Source organism: Siphateles boraxobius, unplaced genomic scaffold, assembly GCF_051911475.1.
Source record: "Siphateles boraxobius isolate OS27281-9 unplaced genomic scaffold, OSU_SipBor_1 49, whole genome shotgun sequence".
Lineage (NCBI taxonomy): Eukaryota > Metazoa > Chordata > Actinopteri > Cypriniformes > Leuciscidae > Siphateles > Siphateles boraxobius.
The window spans coordinates 7,406,928-7,432,512 of NW_027509130.1; the positions used below are offsets into that span (position 1 = coordinate 7,406,928).

General features: G+C 41.1%; 1 protein-coding gene across 1 annotated transcript in view; it reads right to left on the bottom strand.

Annotated features, from left to right (window-relative positions):
• Positions 1-25,585, bottom strand: part of LOC143710960 (uncharacterized) — a 52,759-nt gene that overhangs the window by 18,836 nt on the left and 8,338 nt on the right. Inside the window, exons 8-17 of the mRNA XM_077202226.1 lie at positions 24,258-24,371; positions 23,988-24,053; positions 22,406-22,474; positions 21,994-22,074; positions 21,014-21,118; positions 14,692-14,769; positions 12,450-12,950; positions 12,016-12,111; positions 3,590-3,934; positions 3,148-3,498 (exon numbers count right to left, since the gene is read on the bottom strand). Coding sequence (XP_077058341.1) covers positions 3,148-3,498; positions 3,590-3,934; positions 12,016-12,111; positions 12,450-12,950; positions 14,692-14,769; positions 21,014-21,118; positions 21,994-22,074; positions 22,406-22,474; positions 23,988-24,053; positions 24,258-24,371 — 1,806 coding nt within the window. The remainder of the gene's footprint in view (positions 1-3,147; positions 3,499-3,589; positions 3,935-12,015; positions 12,112-12,449; positions 12,951-14,691; positions 14,770-21,013; positions 21,119-21,993; positions 22,075-22,405; positions 22,475-23,987; positions 24,054-24,257; positions 24,372-25,585) is intronic.

Consider the following 25,585-nt stretch of genomic DNA (forward strand, 5'->3'; position numbering starts at 1 on the left):
TCCAGAGCCCGCTACGGCAAGCGCTGTTCCAGAGCCCGCTACGGCAAGCGCTGTTCCAGAGCCCGCTACGGCAAGCGCTGTTCCAGAGCCCGCTACGGCAAGCGCTGTTCCAGAGCCCGCTACGGCAAGCGCTGTTCCAGAGCCCGCTACGGCAAGCGCTGTTCCAGAGCCCGTCGCCGTGAGCGCGGCACCCAGTCCTGTCCCATCACCAACCATGTTCCCCGTCAGAAGTCCCCGGACTGTCTCCTCGTGTGTCCCTGTCTCTACTGCCCCCGGACTCCCGTTTGTTTCCCCCGTCATGGTTCAACCTAGGACTGTTTCTCCGTCTACTCACACCACTCCACCCAAGTCCGTTCGGGTCCCCCGTCCTAAGCCCACACCCTGTAGTTCCAAGATCACCGTCCTGCCCACCCACCCTGGATTCTCGCTCAAAGACTCTGTTGTCCCTCCGCCTCCCGTTCCTTGTTTATTTTATCTGATGTTTCACCCCAACCCGGTCATTGTTCACGCTTGTATGCCCCTGTTATTATTTGTCATGTTTTGTTGGGTCTGGTCTATGTCTCTGTCAGTCTTGTCCCGCGTTTAATGTCGCCTTGGGGAGCGTCTGGTAGCCGCTCTTTAAGGAGGGGGTACTGTCATGATTCTGCCATCAGGTCTGTGAGTTCTAGTATTTTGGCAGGATCATGACAGACCCATGTTCTGTGTGCAAGCACATGGCCTTGTGTTTTGGTCATGTGCTTGTGTTGTCTCGTCTCGTTACCCCGCCCCCTTGTTATCCTGATTCTGTCATTAGTGTTTCACCCGTGTCACCTGTTATGTTTGATTAGTCTTCCTATTTAATCCCCTTGTGTTTGCTGTCTTGTGTCGGTTCATTGTTATACGTTGATCGTGAGTACCCTGTGTACATCTAGTCATTGTTAGCATCTCTTGAAGTCTTGTTTGTTTTCTTGTTCATTTGTTTCCCAGTTTAGTCTAGTCAGTCTGGTATTCTGTGTTCCCTCTGTTTTGCCCCCTCGTGGGTTTTGTTTTCCTGTTTTTGTCATTAAACCGTGTCTTATTTTATACTGTCTGCGTTTGGGTTTATCTCCACATCTCACCGTGACAATTTCTACTAGTAACAATGACAATTTTTGATATCAGGAATTACATTTTCACTAGTAACAATGCTAATTCTTGATATCAACATTTACATTTTCACTAGTTAAAATTATAATTCTTAATATCAACAAGTCAATTGCAACTAGTAAAAACTATCATTCTTGATATCTGTAATTGTATTTTCACTAGTGAAATGTCACCATAGGCTGCATTCAAAATCTATTGTTGATATCAAGAATTTATTTCTTACTAGTTGAAATTCCAATTTCACATATCAGAAATACAATTCTTACTAGTAAAAACCTTTATTTTTGATATCAAGAATTCAATTGTCACTAATTGAAATGTCAATTCTTGATTTCAACAATTGAATTGCTACTAGTAACAATGTTCATTTTTGATATCAATAATTCAATTTTCACTAGTGACAATGTTAATTTCTGATATCATGAGTGTGATTGTTACTAGTAAGAAAGCCATTTTAGTAATCCTGAATAATATTGATATCAGAAATACATTTTCAGATATCAAAAATGAAATTTTTTACTAGTAGCAATTCAATTGTTGATATCAAGAATAGACATTTCAACTAGTGACAATTTAATTATTGATATCAGGAATTCGCATTTTAACTAGTAACAATGTAATTATTGATATCAAAAATTATATTTTTACTAGTAAGAAATCAATTCTTGATATCAACAATTGATTTTGAATGGCAGCCTATGGTGACATTTCACTAGTGAAAATTGTTGATATCAAAAATGTAATTGTTGATATCAAAAATATAATTGTTGATATCAAAAATGTAATTGTTGATATCAAAAATGTAATTGTTGATATCAAGGATTCATATCCTGGAAATTAATAAAAGTTAAAACATATAACTGCACTGAATCATTTAGCTATAAATAGTCATTGGTTTATAGAGGAATAATTATGAAGAATTTGCAATTAAAGTATTTTAAGGAATTCCTATTTGCAAGCACTTATTTACATGAAGGGCCAGATTTACTAACCCTCTTTTGTGTTAAAAACTACTGTAAGGATTTACTAGACATGCAGTAAACAATTGTGGGGATTCCCCCAGGAAAAAATGTTGATTTCCCTGATATGGGCACAAAAAAATGGTTAACAATAGATTTCAAAGCATGTCAGTGGGCAGTAGCATATATCAGTTGTCAAGCAGATAACAGATTCTTCAACATGAGAATTAGTCGTGATCCACACTATAAAGAGGCTACACTGTTAGACCTTACCAGGCTTTTTTACAGTAAAATACTGGCAACAGTTTCTTGTCTCAAACATCCAATTGCCAGATTTCCAGTGTCCTACCTAGAATTAATTTGGCTGGACAACTAAAAATGTTCAAGTCATTTTTCTCAGTTCCACACTAGCGAGTTAAAGTCTTTTGCATTTGTAGGGCAGATATGTAACAAGACACTGTAAAATAAAGTGTTACCACATAAAGTATAACCTCTTCAGTTTCCAGTAGAAATATCTAAACATTATAAATTATGTTTATTTTATAGGCGAAACTGCATAAAAACAAAAAAGAGTTTTGTTTAAAACAATAAAGAAAAATTTGGCAATAGGAATGAATGAGAACAATTCTTCTCTGAAAAGTATTTTATAGATGAAATTACGCCATGCGTACACCAGAACCTGCTCAAAATTCCCTTTAGAAATCCTAATCAGCAGAAAATTCTGTTTGCATGAATCCCCAGCTCGTCTCCTCCACAAAATACGGAGCTTACAACGCTTAGTTTTAATATGCATTTACTATGCCACAGAACTTTACACTCCTATTGACGCTATGGCATTAATGCTATCTCACACTACTTTAAATTAAATCTGGCCCCTAATGTAGAAAAAGGTAGATACCTTTCGCAAAAGTGTAAATAGCTAAAGTACCATCTTGTTTACACAATAGCATTTGAAGAAGGTTGGCTAGTGATAACAGAATGCATTATTTATTTTGACATCAAAAATCATTAAAAACACAAGCTGTCAGTTTTACATTGTTTCCTGATTTATCTGTCGACTCACCCAGTTGCTCAAGTACCACAGTTGTATTGGCTGAAAGTCCTCCAGCAAACACTTCACACATGTAAACTCCTTTGTCTTCAGTTCTGACACTCTTCAGTCTGAGAGAGAAGTTTCCTTTGGGGATTTCATCAGTGAAGAACTCAACTCTGTCTCTGTATTGTTCATCTGATGAATCTGGTAAAGCCTCATTGTTTAGGTAGAGCAGAACCATAATATCTCCATCTGTTCTTTTCCATGAAAGCTCTTCAATGTGTTCAGGTTTTATGTGAGAGTCGACAGAGCAGTTCAGAGTGACGTCCTCACCATCATATGCAGATATGGAGCGACTCGATCCTGATACTAGCAGACGCTCTGAAAGAATAATGGTTTAACATACACATAAAATACATAAAATGGCATTTGATTGAAATTTTCCACCAGAATTCAAGTGGCTCTCACTCACCAACATCTTTTATTTGAACCACAGTCTCATTAGACTCCTGCTGACTGTAAACTTTACATGTGTAATTTCCCTCATCTTCAGCTGTCAGATTGTCCAGACGGAGGGAGAAGTTTCCATGTTGAATCTGGTCAGTATAGAAATGAGCTCTATCATGATAATCCTGCTGCTGGACCTCTGATCGACTCTCACCATTTAGAAACAAATGAACCGGAGTCTCTGAGTCTGTTCTTCCCCATTGCACCTCCAGGCCCTCCACTGGTAAAGGTTTATCAACATAACAGGGCAAAACCACGGACGATCCCAGAGGAACAACCAGAGGACCAGATGGACCACGCACAGTGAAGCCTATAGAGAAATAACAGAGAAACTGATAGCTTTAATAAATGAGAAAGAAACACTCGAAGTCTATTTTCGTGTTTCAACGTAAGTGATAATACGTACCATCAGCGAATACCAGGAGTATTCCTACTACAACAATAAACTTAATGTACATAGTTTACACACAAAAAAGGGCTATAATAAAATCATAATTTTATCATGAACATAAGAGTTTTTGTCCGCAGTCTTTCACGCGAGGCCACACCTAAACTTTCGCTTTCGCTTTTAACTTACTTCCGCTTTCTAAAATTATGCGCGCGACGCAATAACAAGCTTAAATAATAGCTTGAACAATAACAACTAGCTTATTACCCACACAAAGAAATGGTAATATGAATGAATGCGTGTTTAACAGACACAGCGAAGTTCCTCTTGTTGTTTCTGTATATCCAGCTTTCAAATGTATAGACGTCGATATTTTACAAACATACAAACTTTGGGTGGATTAGTGTAAAGTGGGACACTGACTAAAACGGGACACCTAAGCTTCAGTGCAGTTATCTTACAACATTAACATTTAAATCCGTTCAAGAAATCAATGTTCTAAACTGTTTGTGATGTATTTGTACATCAAATGTTGCAATAATATTGTTAAAATGTGTTGAGAATATTTTCTATATAAAGCAATCTGTGTCATCCCACTTTAATGTGGGACAGTCTAATAGGAAAATATGCATTAAGAAAGTTAAATGCCATACATGTAGGCCTATTTTTGTTTGGGCTTATAATGAAGCAATATTATTTGTTTTAAGATCAGGGTTCAAAACTTTGGACTAGAGGACAATGGCATACTGGCCTAGCAAGGGCTGCTTATTTTTTGGCATGACATTTTTTTTGTAACATTACAATTTGCTCAATGCATGCTTTTGAAAATACATGTCATGCATGTGCAGAATGAAAACATCTGACATATTTGTAATACATCCTTTAAATAGTATATGATTTCTGTGTTAGGCCTATATATTTGTATTTAACATTTCACATGTGAACATATAGGCTACTATTTTTTTTTTAGCCAAACTGATAAAGATAGCAAACACACTGTAGGCCTAGTATATTACCAAACCAAACATGAGTATCCACATTTAACCAGGAGGGTTTTTGCAAGTTTGCATTGTAAAAATTAAACAATTTCTAACCCAAAACATAGTGTCCCAGACTTCAGCGCAAACTGTTCCACAGTAGAAAATCCATAATTAACTGCTTTGATATGGATATTTGCATTTTATGAATAGCATTTTATCCATTTTTTTAAATATATATTTTTAATAGTTTGGTATTTGTTTTGCTAAAATAGCAGCAGACACTTACCTTCAAAGTGACTTTACAAGCAATGTCTGTTACAACACAAGCTGTTCATCACAATCTCTTCATGTAATGTTTTTTTTAAATACTAGACGTAATTAAACAACGTTATTATGAGATTGTTTGAACCTTGTGTAGAGTTTATTATTAAATAAATCTGTGACGCTGGGGGGCAGCATAAACACATTTACCCTTCAGTCTCTTTAGTGTAAATAGATATTTTAAATCCCAATTGCGCAGGTGGGGAATGTTGTAACACTGCGTTACAATGTGCCCATATTAGAACTATGCTATTCTATTAAATTCTATTGAGAAACCATGAGAAAAAGATGAATAAAGATTGAGAGTCAATGTTCAGAAATTATTAATTATTATTATGATTTGAACTATGCTTAATAGGTGTGTTTTGTGGTGCGTTTGTTGTCAAACTCAAAAAAAAAATTATTTTTAATTATTAAAAAAAATTATTGACAAAATATTTTAGTTTGTCTTGTATATATTTTTTTATTAGATCATATGGATATGTTACAATGGAGCATGTTTTCACATTTCACTTCCATTCTTTCGGGGTATATCAAGAAAAAATGTATGCACTGTATTAATGAAACAAAACCACATAATTGTACTAGAAATGTGTGAAATGAATGTGGGGGAAAAATGAAACTCACTGAACACCAAGTGGATTTACACAAACTGAGAAAATCAAAAAGTGTTAGGTTGTGCCCCGCTCTCCCACATCCCGTTACGTCCCACATGAGTCTAGGGTATAGGCGGACACGACAAAAATAAAGTTTTTAAAGATCGTTGGTCTGAGCACACAGCACCAAAACAAAACAAACTACCTAAAAAAAAAAACTTACAAGGAAGCAATGGCTTCAGGAGGAGGAAAGGCCAAAATAAACCAAAAGCAAAAACACCTGAGGGGAGTAAAACCTCTTACTAAACGAACAAAGAAAAGAACATTAATAACCTAATTAACATTCACACTTAAACAAGAAGGGTAATTGTTGAAGACACTCAAAACAACCAATAAAAATAATACAATACCAAAGAGTAAAACATAAAGCATGTATCAGGTTCATCAACAAGAACTGCAGCAACAGTCTGGGCAGGACAAAGACTGGACTCTGAAGAAAGCTCTTGGGGAAAGTTTCTCATTGTCTGGCAGTTTCTTCTCTGCTTTTATGCGGAAGTGTTAAAACAATATTTTTGCTTGTTAGATGAATTACAAAGGATTATTGCACCTAGAATGTAACTAAATGCTTCTTCAAGCGCCTCCATACTTGAAAAATCGCAGAAAAGGTCATTTTTTCGGACCTTTTTACAGAAGGTAAAAGTCCATGTTAAACTAATCCAGTCCGAATAGGGCTAGATAATAACACTAAAGAGACATTTCTACTGACTCTGGAAAAACACCAGGATAAAGATGTCCAGCGTCTCTGAGTTTCAGTGATCATGGCATTGAGCTGCTGCAGGAGGCTTGAGGACTGCAGAAGTGAACACAGCAATACACTGCAATGCATGTACTGTAAAAGGCGTAAGACAATGCTACATGGAGACAGGAAGGACAGCAGATCGTCCTTGATATGCAAAACCACATGTGACCATACATGTACCCCCAGATGTGTCCGAGAACTCGCAAGTGCCTTGGTGGAAGAGTGGAGTAATCAAACTTAATATTATACACTTAATAGAGTGACTTCTAGACAATATCATAAGGTTTTGCTCTACTAAGTTGAAGAAGCTTGTAGAGACAGAAAGTGATTGAGGAAGACCTAAAAACTCTTAGTTATGACAGTCATGTGAGTCATCAGTCAAACTTTGTGCATGCTTCTGGTTTCTACTTTCATACCTCCGAGTGTCTTATAAGCAGGGAATGTTTGACAGCTGTGCCTCAGTTTACTCAGTCACTTTGCTTTGGATTTGGTGGCTGATCTTCAGGAGTGATGGAGTAAGTCCCTACAGGCCTCTCCTCACTTTACTTCTCTCCAGGTAAGCTTTATAGAAAGTCTTACAACTTATTTTCAAATTGGCAGTAATATAATAACTGGAAGAACTGACATTTGCTAAATAAATAAATCAATAATGGTCTCAGTGCCCACAATACCCTGTCAATCAATGTCATACCTGCTTACGCATGTTTTCTTCATGTTAAAGAGGCGTTTATCAGATGTCAACTCACTTTCTGTAAAAAGTGTCATGATAGCATTTGCTTGAGAACTTTTATGTTATAAAGCAAAAAAGAGAAACTCCTAAACCCTAACAGCAAGTACAATTTACTTTAAAGCTGTCATATGATGTTGTTTTAAAAGTTTATTATTTTGTTTAAAATTTATGGTTATAAACTAAGCCAAACAGTATTTTTTTAACATCAGTGGAACATTTTCATAGTTAATGTCATGAACTATGAAGTTAATGGGGAGAAAAAATATAGGTTTGATATTTTCTTACCTAAGTGCAATTGCAATGGAACTAATGCAATTTTAAGTGTCCAAATACTTTTTTGGGGGTCCACTGTTTACATTACATCTCAGCTTTCTATTTTTAGCTAGAAGTCCCTCAAGATGGGTGACTGGGCTACATTGTTAAAACTTCTTGACAGAGTGCCCAGCTGTTGTAGATCTACAATTCTCAATTCAAATTCAGAATTAGGGTTCACTAATTGCTTTTTAAATGAGCAACATTGATAAAATGATCTTGAGAAATGTGACTGAATATTTAATTGTATTTATATAACAAAAATTATGGCAACAGAAATGCACAAAGTTGTGATGAATAGAATGTACCACATGTTTTCAACAATTATATTTATCTTAAACATTTTTGAAAACTGAAATATGTACCATTTTATCTAGAGTGATTTATAGTACATGGATTTAATGCAATATTTTTGAGTTCTCTGAATAGAAGTTTATGAATAATTGTAAAGGGATAATTCATCCAAGAGGTGAAAACTATCATCATTTACTCCCCCTCATGTTGTTCCAAACCTGAATGACTTCCTTTCTTCGGTGAAACACAAAAGCGGATGTTAAGCAGAAAGTCCATTCTGATCTTTTCCATACAGTGTACGATGTTGTCAAGCTCTAGGAATCGCATCAAAACTCAGTAAAAGCAGATCAAATACTGAATCTCACTCTAAGTTATTGGTCTCGCAGGTTCCCGTCCCACTCACAGATAATCGCCGGCGTTTTCTGGCCATGAAGTGGTTGATCACAGAATGCAGAGACAACAAGCACCGTCGCACACACATGTACGAGAAACTCTCGCAGGAGCTGCTGGCCGCCTTCACTAACGAGGGAAATGTGGTGAAGCGCAAACACGACCTTCACAAGATGGCCGAAGCCAACCGTGCGTACGCACACTACCGCTGGTGGTAGAGACCGCACACATGAGTCTGTTTAGGACTGACGGCTTCAGGAGTTTGGATGAGCTTCACTCAGATGAAAAGGACATGAGAAAAAGCGGTCTTCTTGAGTCAGAAATATAGATTGTCTTTGAATGAAAGTAAAAGAAGTAAGCTATAAAAGTCTATTTCCATTTTTGACCTGTAATTCTTCACAAGAGTTAAACAACATGAAAGACTGCGAAACAAACCTTAGACATCTCATTACATGTTTATGAGATTTCGGTAGTGACCTTGTGCACGAAAATGTTTAATAATTTATTTTAAAGTGTTTAAGTGGCATCAAGACACCTTGACAAGTCATTGTCTAATCTGCAAGAGTCTGAGGAATCAATCAGACCAAAAACAGCTGAACAGGAGTTTATTTTTATACTTTCAAATGCAACTTTTTTTTTTGGCATATCACCTGATTTGATGTTAACATTTCAATCCAGTGGATCTTCATCAGATCAAAATGATGCAAAATAAAACATTATTGTAACTGCAACTCTTTATTCCTTTATAAGCACTTGTTTAAATAGGCAAATGCTTAAGAGTCTGAGGCCTGGTTTCACAGACGGGGTTTAGATTAAGCCAGGATTAGGCCTAAATTCAATTAGGCCATTTAAGTAGCTTTTAAAATCTTCCCTTAGAAACCAGGGGTATACCTGGATCATTATTGCAGAGATTATTATGTTAGCATGTTATATGTTCGGGAACAGTTCTTCTAACCCTAATTGATGGAGTGTGTAGCTTTTTATTTCTTAAACAACCATGTAGAAAGACACATCATGGCCATATAAAATTCTCTCTTTTCTGACCATTTACAACCAGTGTCAATTAACATCAGGACAAAACAAAGATACGAGACACAAGATGCTCTGTCCTGCTCGTGTCCCACAGTCTTCTCAAATTGGGATTTACTATCGCGACTTTGTGGGGAAATATAATAAAACTTGGCTTATTTGCAAAATTTCATGCAATTTCTATTTCTTTCCATTTTCAAGGCCTTTGCAGCCTATTGTTCATCTTTTGATGCACTTTTTACACGGTAAAAGCGTAATTCCTACATTGTGCATTTCTGCATTTTGCATAACCTGCAAACTTTTTGGTCCAAAAAAATGTGCATGTTCAACATTTAGTGAACATCGACCTCTAGTCACCGACTTCAGCACGGCAGCTTTTCTCAGTTTAAGAGTTGTGTAGTTCTGCTCCGGGAACTTCTGCTATCGGGCTAATGCACTGTTGACTTGAGAACTGGTTGAATTAGTTATGTAAAAAAAAAATTCATTCAGTCAACTATTGTGGCAGAAAATTATGGCTTATTTCATTTACAAAACAGCAGTAAATTAAGGATTTTTAATTTTTTTTTAAAAACAGTAGGGATAATTTTACATTTTGGGACAAAAAGTTTATACATTATTGTCACCATTACAATAAATAATTGTGGATTTACCAGACTGGATTTTTTTTTCAGTTGTAAAAATAGTCTCTGAGTCATCGAAAGTAAAAAGTAAAAGCCTGTCCATTAAACATGATTCCTGATCACTGATGCAACAGCCACATAAACATTTACAAAGCATGTTCAACTCCCACATATTTAACTAATAAATACTCAGATGAAATGAATTCACTTTTTTTAGAACCCGCTACAAGAGCTGTACCGAAATCTTATTGTTTATGACAAAAAAAGCACAAAAATAGCATGATTTACCTTTTAAATGATCCGACAACCAGTATAAAACTATCCAAGCAATCTGCAACAGGATGCAACACATTTTGAAGTCTTCAGTCTAATTTAGTTGTTTTTCTCCTCCAGAGGAACTCCTCTTTTACAGACGGATAGATGATCAGAGAGCAGGAGAAATGTGGAAGAGTCCGTGTCTCAATCACTGTCTCTGTGAAACAGGAGCTGACAGATTCTCCAGTTCATGAATCTCTGCTGTTTTCTGTTTAAAGCAAGACATTGTTATTTAGCAACTACACATCTGAACTGTGAAGATGTCAAACCTTGCAGATCAGTTTATTTCACACATAATTATTGTATTACCCTGAGTTGACAGCTGTGTCTTCGACGTGTGTTCCTTTGATTCTGTGTAAATCTGTATTAGAAAACACAATTACAGGTTTAACATTGATATATACAGTTGAATGTAATGTACATACATACATAGACCTACATGAGAGCTATATTGAATACAAATCTGAACTTACTTAGTTGTAACAACCTTCCCTGTGTGACAGGAGACATTAGAGAGAGAAAGTTATTTAAAATGTTAATAGTTAAGGGAAAATCTGAATCGCAGCAAGTAAATCAGTCTCTGTAAGGATTAGGTGAATGTTTGTCTCATTTTCCCAGCATTGAACCTTCATTTCAATAACTGTTTGCATCTATTACAAATCAGCATTATGGATACTGACAAATAAACCAGTGACCCATCAGACCCGTTCACTGTCATATTGGGCTACAGTCTTAAAAATACAGGTTATTTACTGCCATTGATGTTTCAGTGAAGAAACTTTAACATCCATGGAAACTTTCCATTGTATTAAAGGTTCTTTATAGTGGAAAAGGTTTCCTTAGATTATAAAAAAAATCTTAAATCACAAAGGCCCATTTACACCACTTCCTGCTTTTTTACTGACTGGAAAGCGATCCAATTTGTTCAAATGGTTCATTTACACTTGGCCACATAAATGTGTCTCCACAAATTGAATATTAATCCGATCTTCAGTTCCTGTGCTATATGCAAAATTAGTGTGTTTTGTTCGTCTTGAGTCAAGGATATAATACACTTGATTCTGCGACGAGTAGTTTGGAGTTATGAGCCGTTACGTATGCTACTTTTGATCAATGTAGCGCCACCATCAGGCCGATCGGGCCGAGCCTTGGTGACGCTGTGAGAACTAGCATCTCTCAAAGTTTCTGCCTGATCACTTTTAGGAGAGAATGCAGATCCTTGGAAATTTTAACAATTACAATTGGGTTTCAGTGCTACGCACTTGAACCCCTAATATTAATTATTTTTATTTTTTTAGAGATACTTACAGTAAGCATGCACTAGTAAAATTAGCCAATACAAGGCAAAAACACATTCGTAGGGGAAGACGATGACTCTCAGATCCTTCAAGACTCGCTCACCGTTTCCTAAGAATTAAAGTGATAGAATAACATTAGAGATATGAAGAGGCACGGGACATTTGAAAGCAAAATGGTAAAGCACATTTTAGTAGTTGTATAATGTAACCCTGCTGTGTTCGGTTATTTTCAGCATGTTTTAATGTGTGTAATTAGATACATCTGTGTAATCTTAAAATATTTCTATAATGGAATATAATATTATAGATATGTACTCACGTGCTTTCAGGATCAGTTCTGCTGTCAGTGTAACAGAGTTCAACAAAACAAGACCAACTGCTCCAAACATGTACATGATTTCATTACAGAGATGCACTATAACACACACACACACACACACACACACACACACACACACACACACACACACACACACACACACACACACACACACACACACACACACACACACACACACACACACACACACACACACACACACACACACACACACACACACACACACACACACACACACCAATTAGTTTAAAATGAATTAAACTGATATCTTGTCAATGCAATATTATAGAGCATAAATACAATCAAGTTTATATATATATATATGTATATATGCACTTTATTGTATGTATGCTAATTATGATTATTTAATTTTTAATGAGGATTCATATTAAGATTCAGCAGTGAGTACTTACAAGTATTTGATCCTTGTTGGTTCGTCTCAGTCTGTTGTTGTTGGTTCGTCTCAGTCTTTTGTTGTTGGTTTGTCTCAGTCTGTTGTTGTTGGTTTGTCTCAGTCTGTTGTTGTTGGTTTGTCTCAGTCTGTTGTTGTTGGTTCGTCTCAGTCTGTTGTTGTTGGCTTGTCTCAGTCTGTTGTTGTTGGTTCGTCTCAGTCTGTTGTTGTTGGCTTGTCTCAGTCTGTTGTTGTTGGTTCGTCTCAGTCTGTTGTTGTTGGCTTGTCTCAGTCTGTTGTTGTTGGTTCGTCTCAGTCTTTTGTTGTTGGTTTGTCTCAGTCTGTTGTTGTTGGCTTGTCTCAGTCTGTTGTTGTTGGTTTGTCTCAGTCTGTTGTTGTTGGTTTGTCTCAGTCTGTTGTTGTTGGTTCGTCTCAGTCTGTTGTTGTTGGCTTGTCTCAGTCTGTTGTTGTTGGCTCATCTCAGTCTGTTGTTGTCGTCTCTGGTTTCCTGAACGTTCTTCCTCTGTGTTAAAACAAAACTGAAATCTGATTCAAAAGCCAAAAGAATGAGAAGAGAATATGGATTTATCCTGGGATCATAATATCTATTCTAGTAATAACAAAATACAGTGACAGCAACATGTTTTTATTGACTAATTTACTGAATGGCCTACAAATCAATCAATCAATCAATCAATCAATCAATCAGCCTGTCTAGTAAAGAGAGAGAATATTGCACACAGTGTTGGGCAGTAACTGATTATTCAGTCTGAATAATGATTTCAGATTCCCGAAATTAAACGTTGTTAAATCTTAAAATACTCATAATCAGAATACACAAGGGCAGTAAATTATTTATTATTGATTGATTCTCCCTAATTATTATTTTTTATAATATAGTTTGTTGCTTTTATGTTTAAAAAGTACTGAGAACATGGAGAGCCATACAGCATATCTGGCAACTGGATTTACAGAAATCATTTCACTTTTACCAAAAAATGCTGTTGATTACTAAATAGAATATATTTGCAGCCTTATATGCTAAACTGTTTTAAGTTTTTTCACATTTCAGTTTTTTACATTCAGTGCCCCATAATGAAATGTGTAATTACTTAGCAAATTTATTAAAAAGAACCAAAAACTGAACTGTCACATTGGCATTGCTATTCAGTGCTGAGGTGAAGCACACTTGGTAGTGAGTGATTACAGCCTCTTTTGGAATATGATAAGATGAACTTTACACGCATGGATTTATGTAAAGTTTGTCATTAGAAACTGAACATACAGCCCAGTCTAAGGTCATGAGTTATCTGGATCAGGCTTTTATTAGGAAGTCACTTTCCTTCTACCCTAACCAGTCTGTAGTCCCTGTCGATTACAGTATAAACAGCTTCACTGCAGCATGAACTGGACTGAAGAAACCTCGGTGTTGGGATGATGTTGTTCAGATGATGAACAGTTCCTGGTTTATTCCTGACATGACGCTTGGAATTGTGAGAAACAGGATTCACTGGTCTGATGAACCTCAGTTTAAGGAGGCTTTCATGTGTTATTCACTGAGGAGAGCTTTCTGTACAGACACTTTACCATTAAGCTCAGATGTTGTACAGATGGTTGGTTTCTGGATCTCAGTAATTAATAATATTACGGCTCGGCAAACGATATGTTCGGATAACATCTTCCTCTGGCATTACATATAAATGAACACGAGTGGAGAAAGTTCTCTCCCTTCTTTCACTCGCTCGTCTCCTCCTCCTACAGTAACTATCACAGCCTGTCAAGCGCTAAATAGGTTAACATGTTTTTTTGGCACTAAATAATGGTGCAAATACCAGTAAATTGACTAGAGGGTTTGTGCTGGCGTAAGCTGTTATTAAATCTTACCCCAGTGTCAATTGTGATATGTCATTTTTTTCTTATTAATACATTTTCAAAATTAAATCACAAATATTTCCTTGCTTTAGTTAATAGTTCAGTCTCACCCATCATGACCAATGAAGTGATCATTAAGAAATTAAAAACAATGTTGCAAGCGCATAAAGGGTATATCTGCTTTATATAACTTTTTTTTCTTATAATAATATGAATAATGTTTTATACATTTTACATATACATTTGTTTTGCATTAATTTGCATATATAAGACATAAACATCACAGTAATGTATTTTCTAATTCTTAGCGCCATATTTTTATGTTGTTTTATAATTACAGTGTGGGGTAATAAAGGACACTGTAAGCATTGTCAGTCAGTGATGTATAATACCTGTCTTCCTGTTTTCATACACCGCTATCATCTTCAGAACTTCAATAAATACAATGACGCAGGTCCATTCAAAGCACTCTGTTGATTAAATAAAGCACTTCTGATCAGTACATCGCTTACAAAACAATTCTTTAGTATATTATAAATGTAAACCTTACAAAAAATATTTGTCCTTGCATAAAAGCAGAAACATTTGTGACTTAAAATTTTTAATTAAAGTGTTTTTTTTTCCTAGATGAAAAACGTCTCGGTTACGTATGTAACCCTCGTTCCCTGAGTAGGGAACGTAGACGTTACGTCGAATGACGACGAATGGGGTTTCGCTTAGAACACCTATCGACTTCGAGTATTACAAAACGAGCCAATGGCAAAGAAATGCCATGGGTCTGCGGAATTTGCATGACGTAACTCCGCCCCACCTCGTGGGTATAAAAGGAGGACGCCGGCAACAGGCAGATATGTTTCTTCGCTGAGGAGCCAAGACTGAGCTCAGGCGATCCCCGCGGTACAGCGGAAAGTGGCAGGCAGACGTAACTTTCGTTGTCACTCCGAGTTACGTCGGATGACGACGAATGGGGTTACCAGTCTAATCACGCCACCTTCTCAGCTGTCTTCCAGTGCCCTGCGTAAATCTGAGATCCCTGTCGTGAGACTGGCACGGACGAAGGACTCCTATTTAGCACAGGAATACCAAGGTACACTGGGGAGCATATCCCAAATTCAGGGGAAATATGCAATTACTGCCAACCCAGAGGGGGGGGACTTAGAGAATACACATGTGACCCGAAGGAGACATGGAGAACACTGGGGTGTCCAGCCGCAGGTGGAATATTTCAACCCCAGGGGTGGCAAGGTGGCTTGCCAAGGGAAAGACACATGCTCAAGAGGCTTACAGTGGAAATACACATGTGGGGGTCGCTCAGGGGAGGGACCATGCACACGGGAGCCACCTAGCCGACGCACAGGCAATAGACACTGGCGCCAACGTCAGGAGTGCTGGAGGGACTCAGGGCTTTCGGGGAAGCTCACCTGAGGAGAATATCGCACGTATCCAGTCCGTGGAGTGGAATGGCGAGCAAGCGAAGACACCTGAGCGGGTCCAGTACTAGCCGGTTGAGGCGAGTACATGAGAGGACACTGGCTCCACTCGGAGATTGTAGAATCTGGCGAATGTGTTAGGTGTCGCCCAGCCTGCAGCTCTGCAGATGTCTGTTAGCGAGGCGCCATGCGCTAGAGCCCAATAGGATGCCACACTCCGGGTGGAGTGGGCAGTCACACCAAGGGGGCACGGTCGACCTTGCTGCTGGTATGCCAAAGCAATGGCGTCCACTATCCAGTGAGACAACCTTTGCTTGGAGAGAGCCTTTCCCTTCAGCTTCCCACCATAACAGACAAAGAGCTGGTCTGAGGTCCTGAAACACTGCGTCCTGTCTACATAGGCGCGGAGGGCGCGTACTGGACAGAGCAGTGCAAGGCTGGGTCTGCCTCCTCCGGGGGCAGCGCTTGCAGGTTCACCACCTGGTCCCGGAAGGGAGTGGTAGGAACCTCGGGCACATAACCAGGCCGGGGTCTCAGGATCACGTGAGAGTAAGCCGGCCCAAATTCCAGGCACGCTTCGTCAACGGAGAATGCGTGCAGGTCCCCCACCCTCTTGATGGAGACCAATGCAACCAGGAGCGCTGTCTTCGTAGACAGGAACTTAAGCTCCACTGATTGCAACGGCTCAAAGGGAGCAATCCGCAGGGCAGTTAGAACCACTGAGAGGTCCCAAGAGGGAACGAGAGGAGGGCGAGGAGGATTCAGTCTCCTCGCTCCTCTCAGGAACCTGATGATCAGGTCGTGCCTTCCAACAGACTTACCTTCGACCGGGTCATGGTGTGCGGCAATAGCGGCAACATAGACTTTCAGGGTGGAGGGAGACAGCCCTCGCTCCAGCCTATCTTGAAGGAAGGAAAGCACGACACTAATCGAACATCTCCGGGGGTCTTCTCGGTGAGAAGAGCACCAGTTGACGAAGAGGTTCCACTTCAACGCATAGACGTGTCTCATGGACGACGCTCAAGCGGAAGTGATGGTAGCCGCCACCGCTGGTGGTAGGGTACTCAAACCTGCCTCGTCCCGTCCAGGAGCCTCACGTTGAGGTTCCAGAGATCGGGACGAGGGTGCCATAGGGTGCCCCGTCCCTGAGAAAGGAGGTCCTTCCTCAGGGGAATCGGCCAAGGAGGTGCTGTCGCGAGGAGTACTAGTTCGGAGAACCAGGTCCGGGCGGGCCAGTATGGCGCGACCAGAATGACCTGCTCCTCGTCCTCCCTGACCTTGCGCAGGGTCTGCGCAAGAAGGCTCACTGGGGGAAACGCATATTTGCGGCCCCGCGGCCAGCTGTGCGCCAGTGCATCCGTGCCAAGCGTGCCCTCGGTCAGGGAATAATACAGGTCGCAATGGGTCGAGTCGTGAGAGGCAAACAGATCTAACTGTGCGTCCCCGAACTGGTCCCAAATCAGCTGAACCGACTGGGGATGGAGTCGCCAATCTCCCGGGAGGGGCTGAAGCCGTGAGAGCTCGTCGGCTGCACAGTTCAGGGCTCCGGGGATATAATGGCATGAAGAGACCTCAGATGCTTCTGACTCCATATGAGGAGGTGGCGGGCGAGTTGCGACATACGGCGGGAGCGTAGACCACCTTGATGGTTGATGTACGCTACAGTGGCGGTATAGTCTGAACGGACTAGTGCGTGTTGGTTCTTGAGCACGGCCCGGAAGCGGCGCAAAGCAAGACGTACGGCCAGCAACTCGAGGCAATTGACGTCCCAGAGGCGTCGGGGTCCTGTCCAGGAGCCCGCGGCAGCACGTCCATTGCACATGGCACCCCAGCCCGTGGAGGAGGCATCTGTCGTTACAACAACATTTCGCGAAGCCTGTTCCAGGGGCACTCCGGCCCGTAGAAAACTGAGGTTCGACCACGGGGTGAAGGTCTGACGGCAGGTCGGAGTAACTGGTACTCGGAGGGTGCCGTGTTGCCATGCCCACCTCGGGACTCGGTCGCGGAGCCAAAGCTGAAGCGGTCTCATATGAAGCAATCTGAGCGGCGAACCGCGGCTGCAGATGCCATATGCCCCAGGAGCCTCTGAAGAAACTTCAGTGGAACCGCACTCTTGCGTTTGATAGTCTCAGGCAAGTCAGCAATGGCTGAGTGGAGAAGGCGACCAAGTCCATACCGAGAAAAGAGCTCCTCTGCACGGGGCAAAGTCTACTCCTTCCCCGGTTGACCCGAAGGCCCAGACGAGCTAGGTGCCGGAGCACTGGGTCCCTGAATTCGCAAACCTGGTCTCAGGAGTGAGCTTAAGACAGCCAGTCACCGAGATAGTTCAGGATGCGAACCCCGTGTTCCCATGGAGGAACAAAGGCAGCCTCAACAACATTGTGAAGGCGCGAAGAGACAGGGCTAGCCCGAATGGGAAAACAGCGTACTGATATGCGCGCGCCCTGACAGCAAACCGTAGGTATGTTCTGAGTCGAGGGAGAACGGAGACATAAAAGTAGGCGTCCTTCAGGTCGATCGCTGCAAACCAATCCTGTGGCCGCACACATCCAGAAATGCGTTTGGCCAGGAGCATCTTGAACGGCAGCCTGTGAAGAGAGCGGTTCGGACCAGGATTGGCCGTAACCCACCAGACTTCTCCGGGACAATGAGGTAGGTGCTGTAGACCCGGACCTCCTTTTGGCTGGAGGGACAGTCTCAATCGCACCCTTCGCCAGTAGGGTAGCAACCTCCGCTCTCATGATAGGGCATAGCCATCGACCAAAGTGGAGCGGACTCCCCTGAAGTGGGGAGGAGACCGTGCGAACTGAATCGCATAGCCGAGCCGATGGTTCGCGCGACCCAGCGGAACAGATAGGGAAGCTCTAGGCAGGCTCCCAACTGTGCCAGCGGCGTCGAGAACCACAGACGTCCCCCCGGTGGTGCAGCGAAGCGGAATGACCGGCCCAGACGTGGACGGCATAGCGGCCCGGAGTGGGGGCAAGGTCAAAACCGCACCCTGACAGAGGAGGCCAGGGAAGGACCAGCGTTCCACGGGGGCCTGCTCTGTCAAGGGTCTGGCGACAGAGGGGGACAGGGGCGAAGCGGTCGTGGACGGCACGCCGTGTCAACCACCTCCGGGACAGAGGGGGACGAGGAGAGCACTGCATGTGGGCGGCGCTCTGTGACGTCCGAACTCTCTGTGCTCAGAGACGGGAGAGTCAGTTCTTTGGAGAATAAGGACTCTTCCCCGGCCCTCACCCGGGGAAAGGAGTGGTCCTGCTACCAGCTCCTGGAAAGAACTGAGTCCCATCTCTGAGGAGCCCATCCCAAGAGCGCCGCTTCACCCGGCGTGTAGCGGGGGGCGGGGCTGGAGAGGACTGTTTTGGCGTCCGACCGCGGCCTCCAGAGCCGGCCCGGCTGAGCGGGCGGGGTGGGAGCCGCGGGGGGCGCCCACGGCGGTGGGCAGACCGAGGGACCTGAGCGGACGGCGGGGCCGTCGGGACAGAGTCAACCTCAGTCTGCTCCATCCCCGAGGAGCCCGTCTCAGGAGCGCCGCTTAACCCGGCGTGTAGCGGGGGGCGGGGCTGGAGAGGGGCTGTGGCGTCCGAACGGGCGGGGTGGGAGCCGTGGGAGGGCGCCTTCGGCGGTGGGCAGACCGAGGGACCTGGGCGGACAGCGGGTTCGTCGGGACGGAATCAACGTCAGTCTGCTCATGAGCGGCTGAGAGCTGTTGGCCAAGCCCTCAACCGCACCGCCGGAGAGGCCGACCTGGGATATGGGAATGTCGGACAGACGGGTCCGCGCGACATCCAGCACATCAGACAGGTTCAGCCACAGAATGGTGAGCATCACCTGACCCAGGGAGCGTACGGCCACTTTCGTCGCTCGGAGAGCAAGGTCAGTGACGGCGCGCAGCTCAGTGAAGAGCCCTGGGTCAGTCCCGCCCTCGTGCAGGTCCATGAGCATCTGGGTCAGGTGGACCAGCAGAATGACCATGGCATGCAGAGAGGCGGCTGCCAGTCCCGTGGCACTATAGGATCTCGCCACAAGCGTAGAGGAAAACTACAGGCCACGGGCGGGTGCTTAGGATTGCGCCGAGAAGAAGCACTCTGAGGACAAATAGCATCGCAACAGAGCGTTCAGCCGGGGGAACCCCAGTGTACCCAAGGGCAGCGGCCCCATCGAGGGGACAAAAGGCGGATGAGATCAGCGAAAGGTCCTGAGAAGACAAGGGGGTCTTCTAGGACTTCGAAATCTCATCATGCACGTCCGGGAAGAGAGGTATTGGGGTTTGCCACGGACGAGGGTCGGCGGCCTTACCCAAAACCAATCGTCCCAGGAAAGCATGGCCGTCATCTCCGGATCAGACTCAGGCACAGCCGTATGCACACCGGAAGGTGGCAGCTGTGACGAGCCCTCACTTCCAGAAGACTCAAGCCCACCTAGTGATGCTGCAACAGACATGGCATCTTCCTCTGTAGCTTCAACTGAAACACGCGGGCCACCAGAGGGTAGACTCGCGGGAATCAGCAGTTCACTAGCGGGCACCGTCATTGAAGAGGGGGGCTGGGGTCACGGACACATAGTCGGCGCCTTGTTCCAGACCGTAACCCTCAGGTCACCCTGGCCACCCGCCGAAGGTCGGGGGGTGGATGAGGGGACTCTCACTCTTGCGAGTTCACCGAGTCTCGACCTATTTATGACGCGATGATCACGTTCCCTTGCGAGAACATGAGTCACCCACGAGCGCTGTTCAAGCATGATCAAACACACTAGACAGCGCTCGTGCCCATCAGAGTCCGATACCAGTCCGCTGCAACCAGAAATGCACGGGCGAGCCGTCTTTAAAAAGACGTGCCGCGTGCAAGCTCTTTTATGAGAGGAGAGAAAAAACTCCGCGATGTTGAAGCGCACAGGGAGACACACACAAACTGGCAGATTACTGCACAGATCAGCAGGCACTGTGAGCTCGCTGCAGATCGCCGTCACACCAACACCGGAGAGAGAAGCTCGTCTCGTAGAGCGAAGTCAGAGATGACTGTGGAGTGAAGAAATGCTCTTGGCTCCGAAGCGAAAACATATCTGCCTGTTGCCGGCGTCCTCCTTTTATACCCACGAGGTGGGGCGGAGTTACGTCATGCAAATTCCGCAGACCCATGGCATTTCTTTGCCATTGGCTCGTTTTGTAATACTCGAAGTCGATAGGTGTTCTAAGCGAAACCCCATTCGTCGTCATCCGACGTAACTCGGAGTGACAACGAAAGGGAATGAAAATTACTAAACATAAAATAAAGTAGCATACCTTTCTCCCTTTCCAATATGGTTAGATGAATATAAATCACAAGGACGATATATAGGAGTGGTATTGTTATTATCCACAATGATGTTATCCATCTTCGGTGGAGACCTGTGAATAAAAAGATCTTCTATATTCATAAACTTTTACAGGTCACATAAATCTGATACAAATCTGAGAAGAGTCTGCTTGAAATCAAATTTGACACTATATTTAAGTTCTGTATGAATTAACAATTTATCTGTGTGTTTATTTATTTTATTTTATTTTTTACCTTGTAATCTCAATGTCATAACTGTCACCGTATTGTTCTGTTAGTTTTCATTCTTCACGTGTTCCTTGTTCTCATTTGCTGATCATCAGTTACCATGAACACTAACACTAATCATCACAGCTGTTCCTTATTTTATCATCATCACTGTGTATTTAACTTCCTCCTTGTTCACTCTTCAGTTGTGTGGTATTGTTCATGTTAGCACGCTTTTATGTATTTTGGCTGTTTATTCTAAGTATTGTGTTAAATCTTATGTTATTGTATCATCATCTGCTGTGGAACTAAGCGTTACAATAACTTCATTTTCTCATGATAGGATTTCACTTGATGATGAATGCAAGGCCAATCATTCAGTAAAGCCACTCACTATCAGATGTGCCTTCATTCAGTTACACACCGCTCACTTTTCACAATATCAAATACTAATGCATAAAACCAAGTCCCTCAATTTTAGTATTTTTTTAGATAACCTCAATTTCACTCAAAAAATGTCACAATACAGTAGTGTCAGTAGTAACTCCTGATTCATGCTGACTTTAAATCATGGTTTAGCAAATAAATTAAGCATTTATTTTTTTATAAGCAGTGCATTTCTATTGATATTGTATCAAAATCACAAATTCAGAAATACAGGAATATAGTTATGGGATTTACTCTTTCCACATCTATACAAATACAACAATGATACGAATGTATTTTAGCATGAACTTACATTTGAATTTCGCTTGGAGACGAGGCAAAAACACCAGGAAGATCAACAGTAGTGGTGGAACAAATAGCACAAATGCAAATCCTAAAATAAGAGAATACGTCTATTATTTTCCCATTAAAAAACAATAGTCAATAATATGTAGCTAAAATACATAGGATTGCTCAGAAAATCTTAAACATAAATGTTAAAATCACTGAAATAAGAGTCTAGTGGTTTTCTTGTGCAGCTCTTAATGACTTCATTCAGTTTTCACATTCATTCAGCATGTCCTTCTACAAGCAGTTTTATGTCAAGCTGAAATTGGCTGAATTATAATCAACTGGATTTTTACTCAGAAAAACAGGTGGAATTGAAAACTACATGTTGCATATCATTGTAATTAATTATGAAGGAATCAGTATGCAGCTGTTACCTAGAGAGGGAAGTCCAAATGAGGAGATCAACTGGTACAATTGAGACACACTGACAATATTCCAAAAATCTAAAAAGAGAAAGAAGTAAACATGAATAGAAGAATGACTGTCTTTGTATTTTACTTGTTTATGTTTTTTTAACTGTTTTTGGTTGAACCATATAAATAAAAGCTTAATAAAGCTTTGATAATGATGATGATGATGATGATGATGATGAATGAATTATATGATTCCAACTACTTGTACTTGGACTGTACTATACCTGCTCTCGATCTCTGCTTAAATGTTTAAACACTACTTTCTTTTGCGAAAGCTTTCTGAACACAGTGAACACAGACTATCTCAGTCGTATCAGTGAGAGAAACTGAGGTCTGATGATTGATCAGGATAAATGTCTGTAAGGATTAATGTTTGGCTCAGTCACATGATGTCAAGTACTTTTCTATTCTCATGACACTGGAAAGTCTCATCACAGTTCATCTGACAAATCTTAACCTACAGCAGCTTTGAATGCTTTTATAACTGAATGTTTAGTAAAAAAGCCTTGACACACAGCTCATATCACTGTCTGTGACAGAGCACTGTATGATATGACAGAAAGTGTTTGTCCAGTATAATTCTGGTCACACAGTTCATTTTCCCAAACTGCTTTTCCTATGCAAGGTCGCAGTGACACTGGAGCCTATATCAGCATCTCGTGCCATAGGGAGGATGGATTGATGTCCAGTCCATAACACACACACACACACACACACACACACACACACACACACACACACACACACACACACACACACACACACACACACACACACGTTGTTGGTTTAAGTAGTAGAGGAGAATCATACGGATTTTAAATTCCGGTACTTTTTTCTGTTAGGTTTTCGTTCTTATCAACACTCAATAACACACAGTCTATTTTAAACTATATTTGTGACTATGTAAAATGCTGTATTGAGAGCAAGGTTGTTTCTTGAGCTAATAGTATTTTGCAACTCTAATAACTCATATTGGGGTAAAGCAATAAGTATCTGTTCACCTGGTGTTTGTGTGTTGAATATTTTGAAAGTGAAATGAACTGCTGTACCGAGCTGAAAGTTGGTTTGGAGAACTGTGTGAAGAGTTTTGAAAAAGTGACCTAAGTATTGAGAAATGTGTCCTAGTGATTTTATTTCCCAATTTCTATAAAAATACTCTCTATTGCAGTCACACCTATCTCTATCTGTGTGTGTATTTGTGTCTGTGTGTGTGTGGGCACACATGTGTGTGTGATAATGTTCATTCCACATTGTATTAGTGATCTAGTACCAGGCCTTCATTTATGTGTGAGAATTATCAGATTTATGCTGGAATTATTGATTTTATTTGCCAATATCAATAAAAATGCTTTCTATTGGAGTCACACCTGTGTGTGTGTTTGTGTGCGCGTACACGTGTGTGTGCAAGTGACCATGTTCGTTCCACATTGCATTTGTGCTCTAGTGTAAAATGCTGTATTGAGAGCAAGGTTGTTTATAGAGCTAATAGTATTTTGCAACTCTAATAACTCATATTGGGGTAAAGCAATAAGTATCTGTTCACCTGGTGTTTGCATGCATGAGGAAGCTCGTCTTGGCCGGTCCTGACTGGATAGCCTTCTAAAGTCCACTAAAAAACAAACATTAACACACAGTTAGGCCTAAAAAGTTGAAAACTTGGGTCTTATATTATTTTTGGTAACTGTATAATAAAAAATAAATATATGAACAAAATCATTGTTAATAAACTCAATAACCTAATAAATCTGTGCTTATATATACTTAGCCTGCTGCTTTTAAAATGTTAGGAATCAAATCATACAGGAACTCTTACCTCCACTCAGGATGAGACACGACAGCACAACAACTCCAAAGCATATTCCAGAAAATACACGAGGTATGATGCTTGTATCATGTGCACTCTTTCTCCAGCAATATGTAAAAATAACTAGAGGAATAGATACAAATGTAAATGTCACACAAGATAAATGATGTCCTGTTGTACATATCTAAAGATGTGATGAACTGAAAAGTGTTTGTCAAACAAACACACTTAACCCTCATATGCCTTTAGTTTCCTGTTTACACTTATGACCCCAAACATGTATAGAGCTATTGTACAAAAAATATACATTTTAATAATACAAATTATATATAATTTTTTTCCTTTACTTCTCATCTATATTTTATGCTGTGTTTTGTGGGATATGAAGTACTTTTTCTACCTATTTACTGCAGAATTCCTCAACAACACCATTAGCATACATATGAAATATTACATTTTTATGAAAAAAAAAACATATTACAGTTTTTTACAGTCGCTAGGACACATTTCTCAATACTTAGGTCTCTTTTTCAAAACTCTTCACACAGTGAGCACAACAGAAGTAACAGAAGTATATGTGGGCTAAACTGTGGATCATTTATCATTGCTTTGGCACAAAATGCATTCATGACATCTTTCAAATTACATTAATTCTTTTCTCACTTCGACACCACAACCGCCAAAACTCTGTGTACTTACAGGCCAATCTGCACATGCTTACATACGGTTTTCAAAACTGGCAAACTTAAGTTCAAAACAATAACATAATACAAAACTGAATATGACAGCAAGTTGCTACATTTCTACAGTAATATTTTAATGAAATATGTTTCGAATCTAAAAATGAAATGCTATAAAAACAATTGGACAATTGGACCAACCACAGCTGATCGTATGTGTATCGGTGGATGGTGTGTAAATTATTGTATTTTGTAATTACTCTGTGCAACAACAACAAAAAAAGACAAAATATATTGAAGCATACTGCATCATGTCTGATTCATTCCAGTAACATTATTGCAGTGAATTACAGAAGAAAACATTGTATGATGTTGTTAGTGTTTTTTAGGTCATTGTTTTGTGGGTGACAAAGTGTGTTTGTTGTCTGTCAACCTTTGCTAGTGTGATGGAAGAATATGTTGGTTTGAGACATGTATGAAGTGATTTGGTAGTTTTAGTGTATTTTGAAAGTGAAATGAACTGCTGTGCCAAGCTGAAAGTTGGTTAGGAGAACAATGTGAGGAGTTTTGAAAAAGTGACCTAAGTATTGAGAAATGTGTCCAAGCGACTGTAAAAAACTGTAATGATGATCAAATTTAAATAGGAATTGTTTCTGG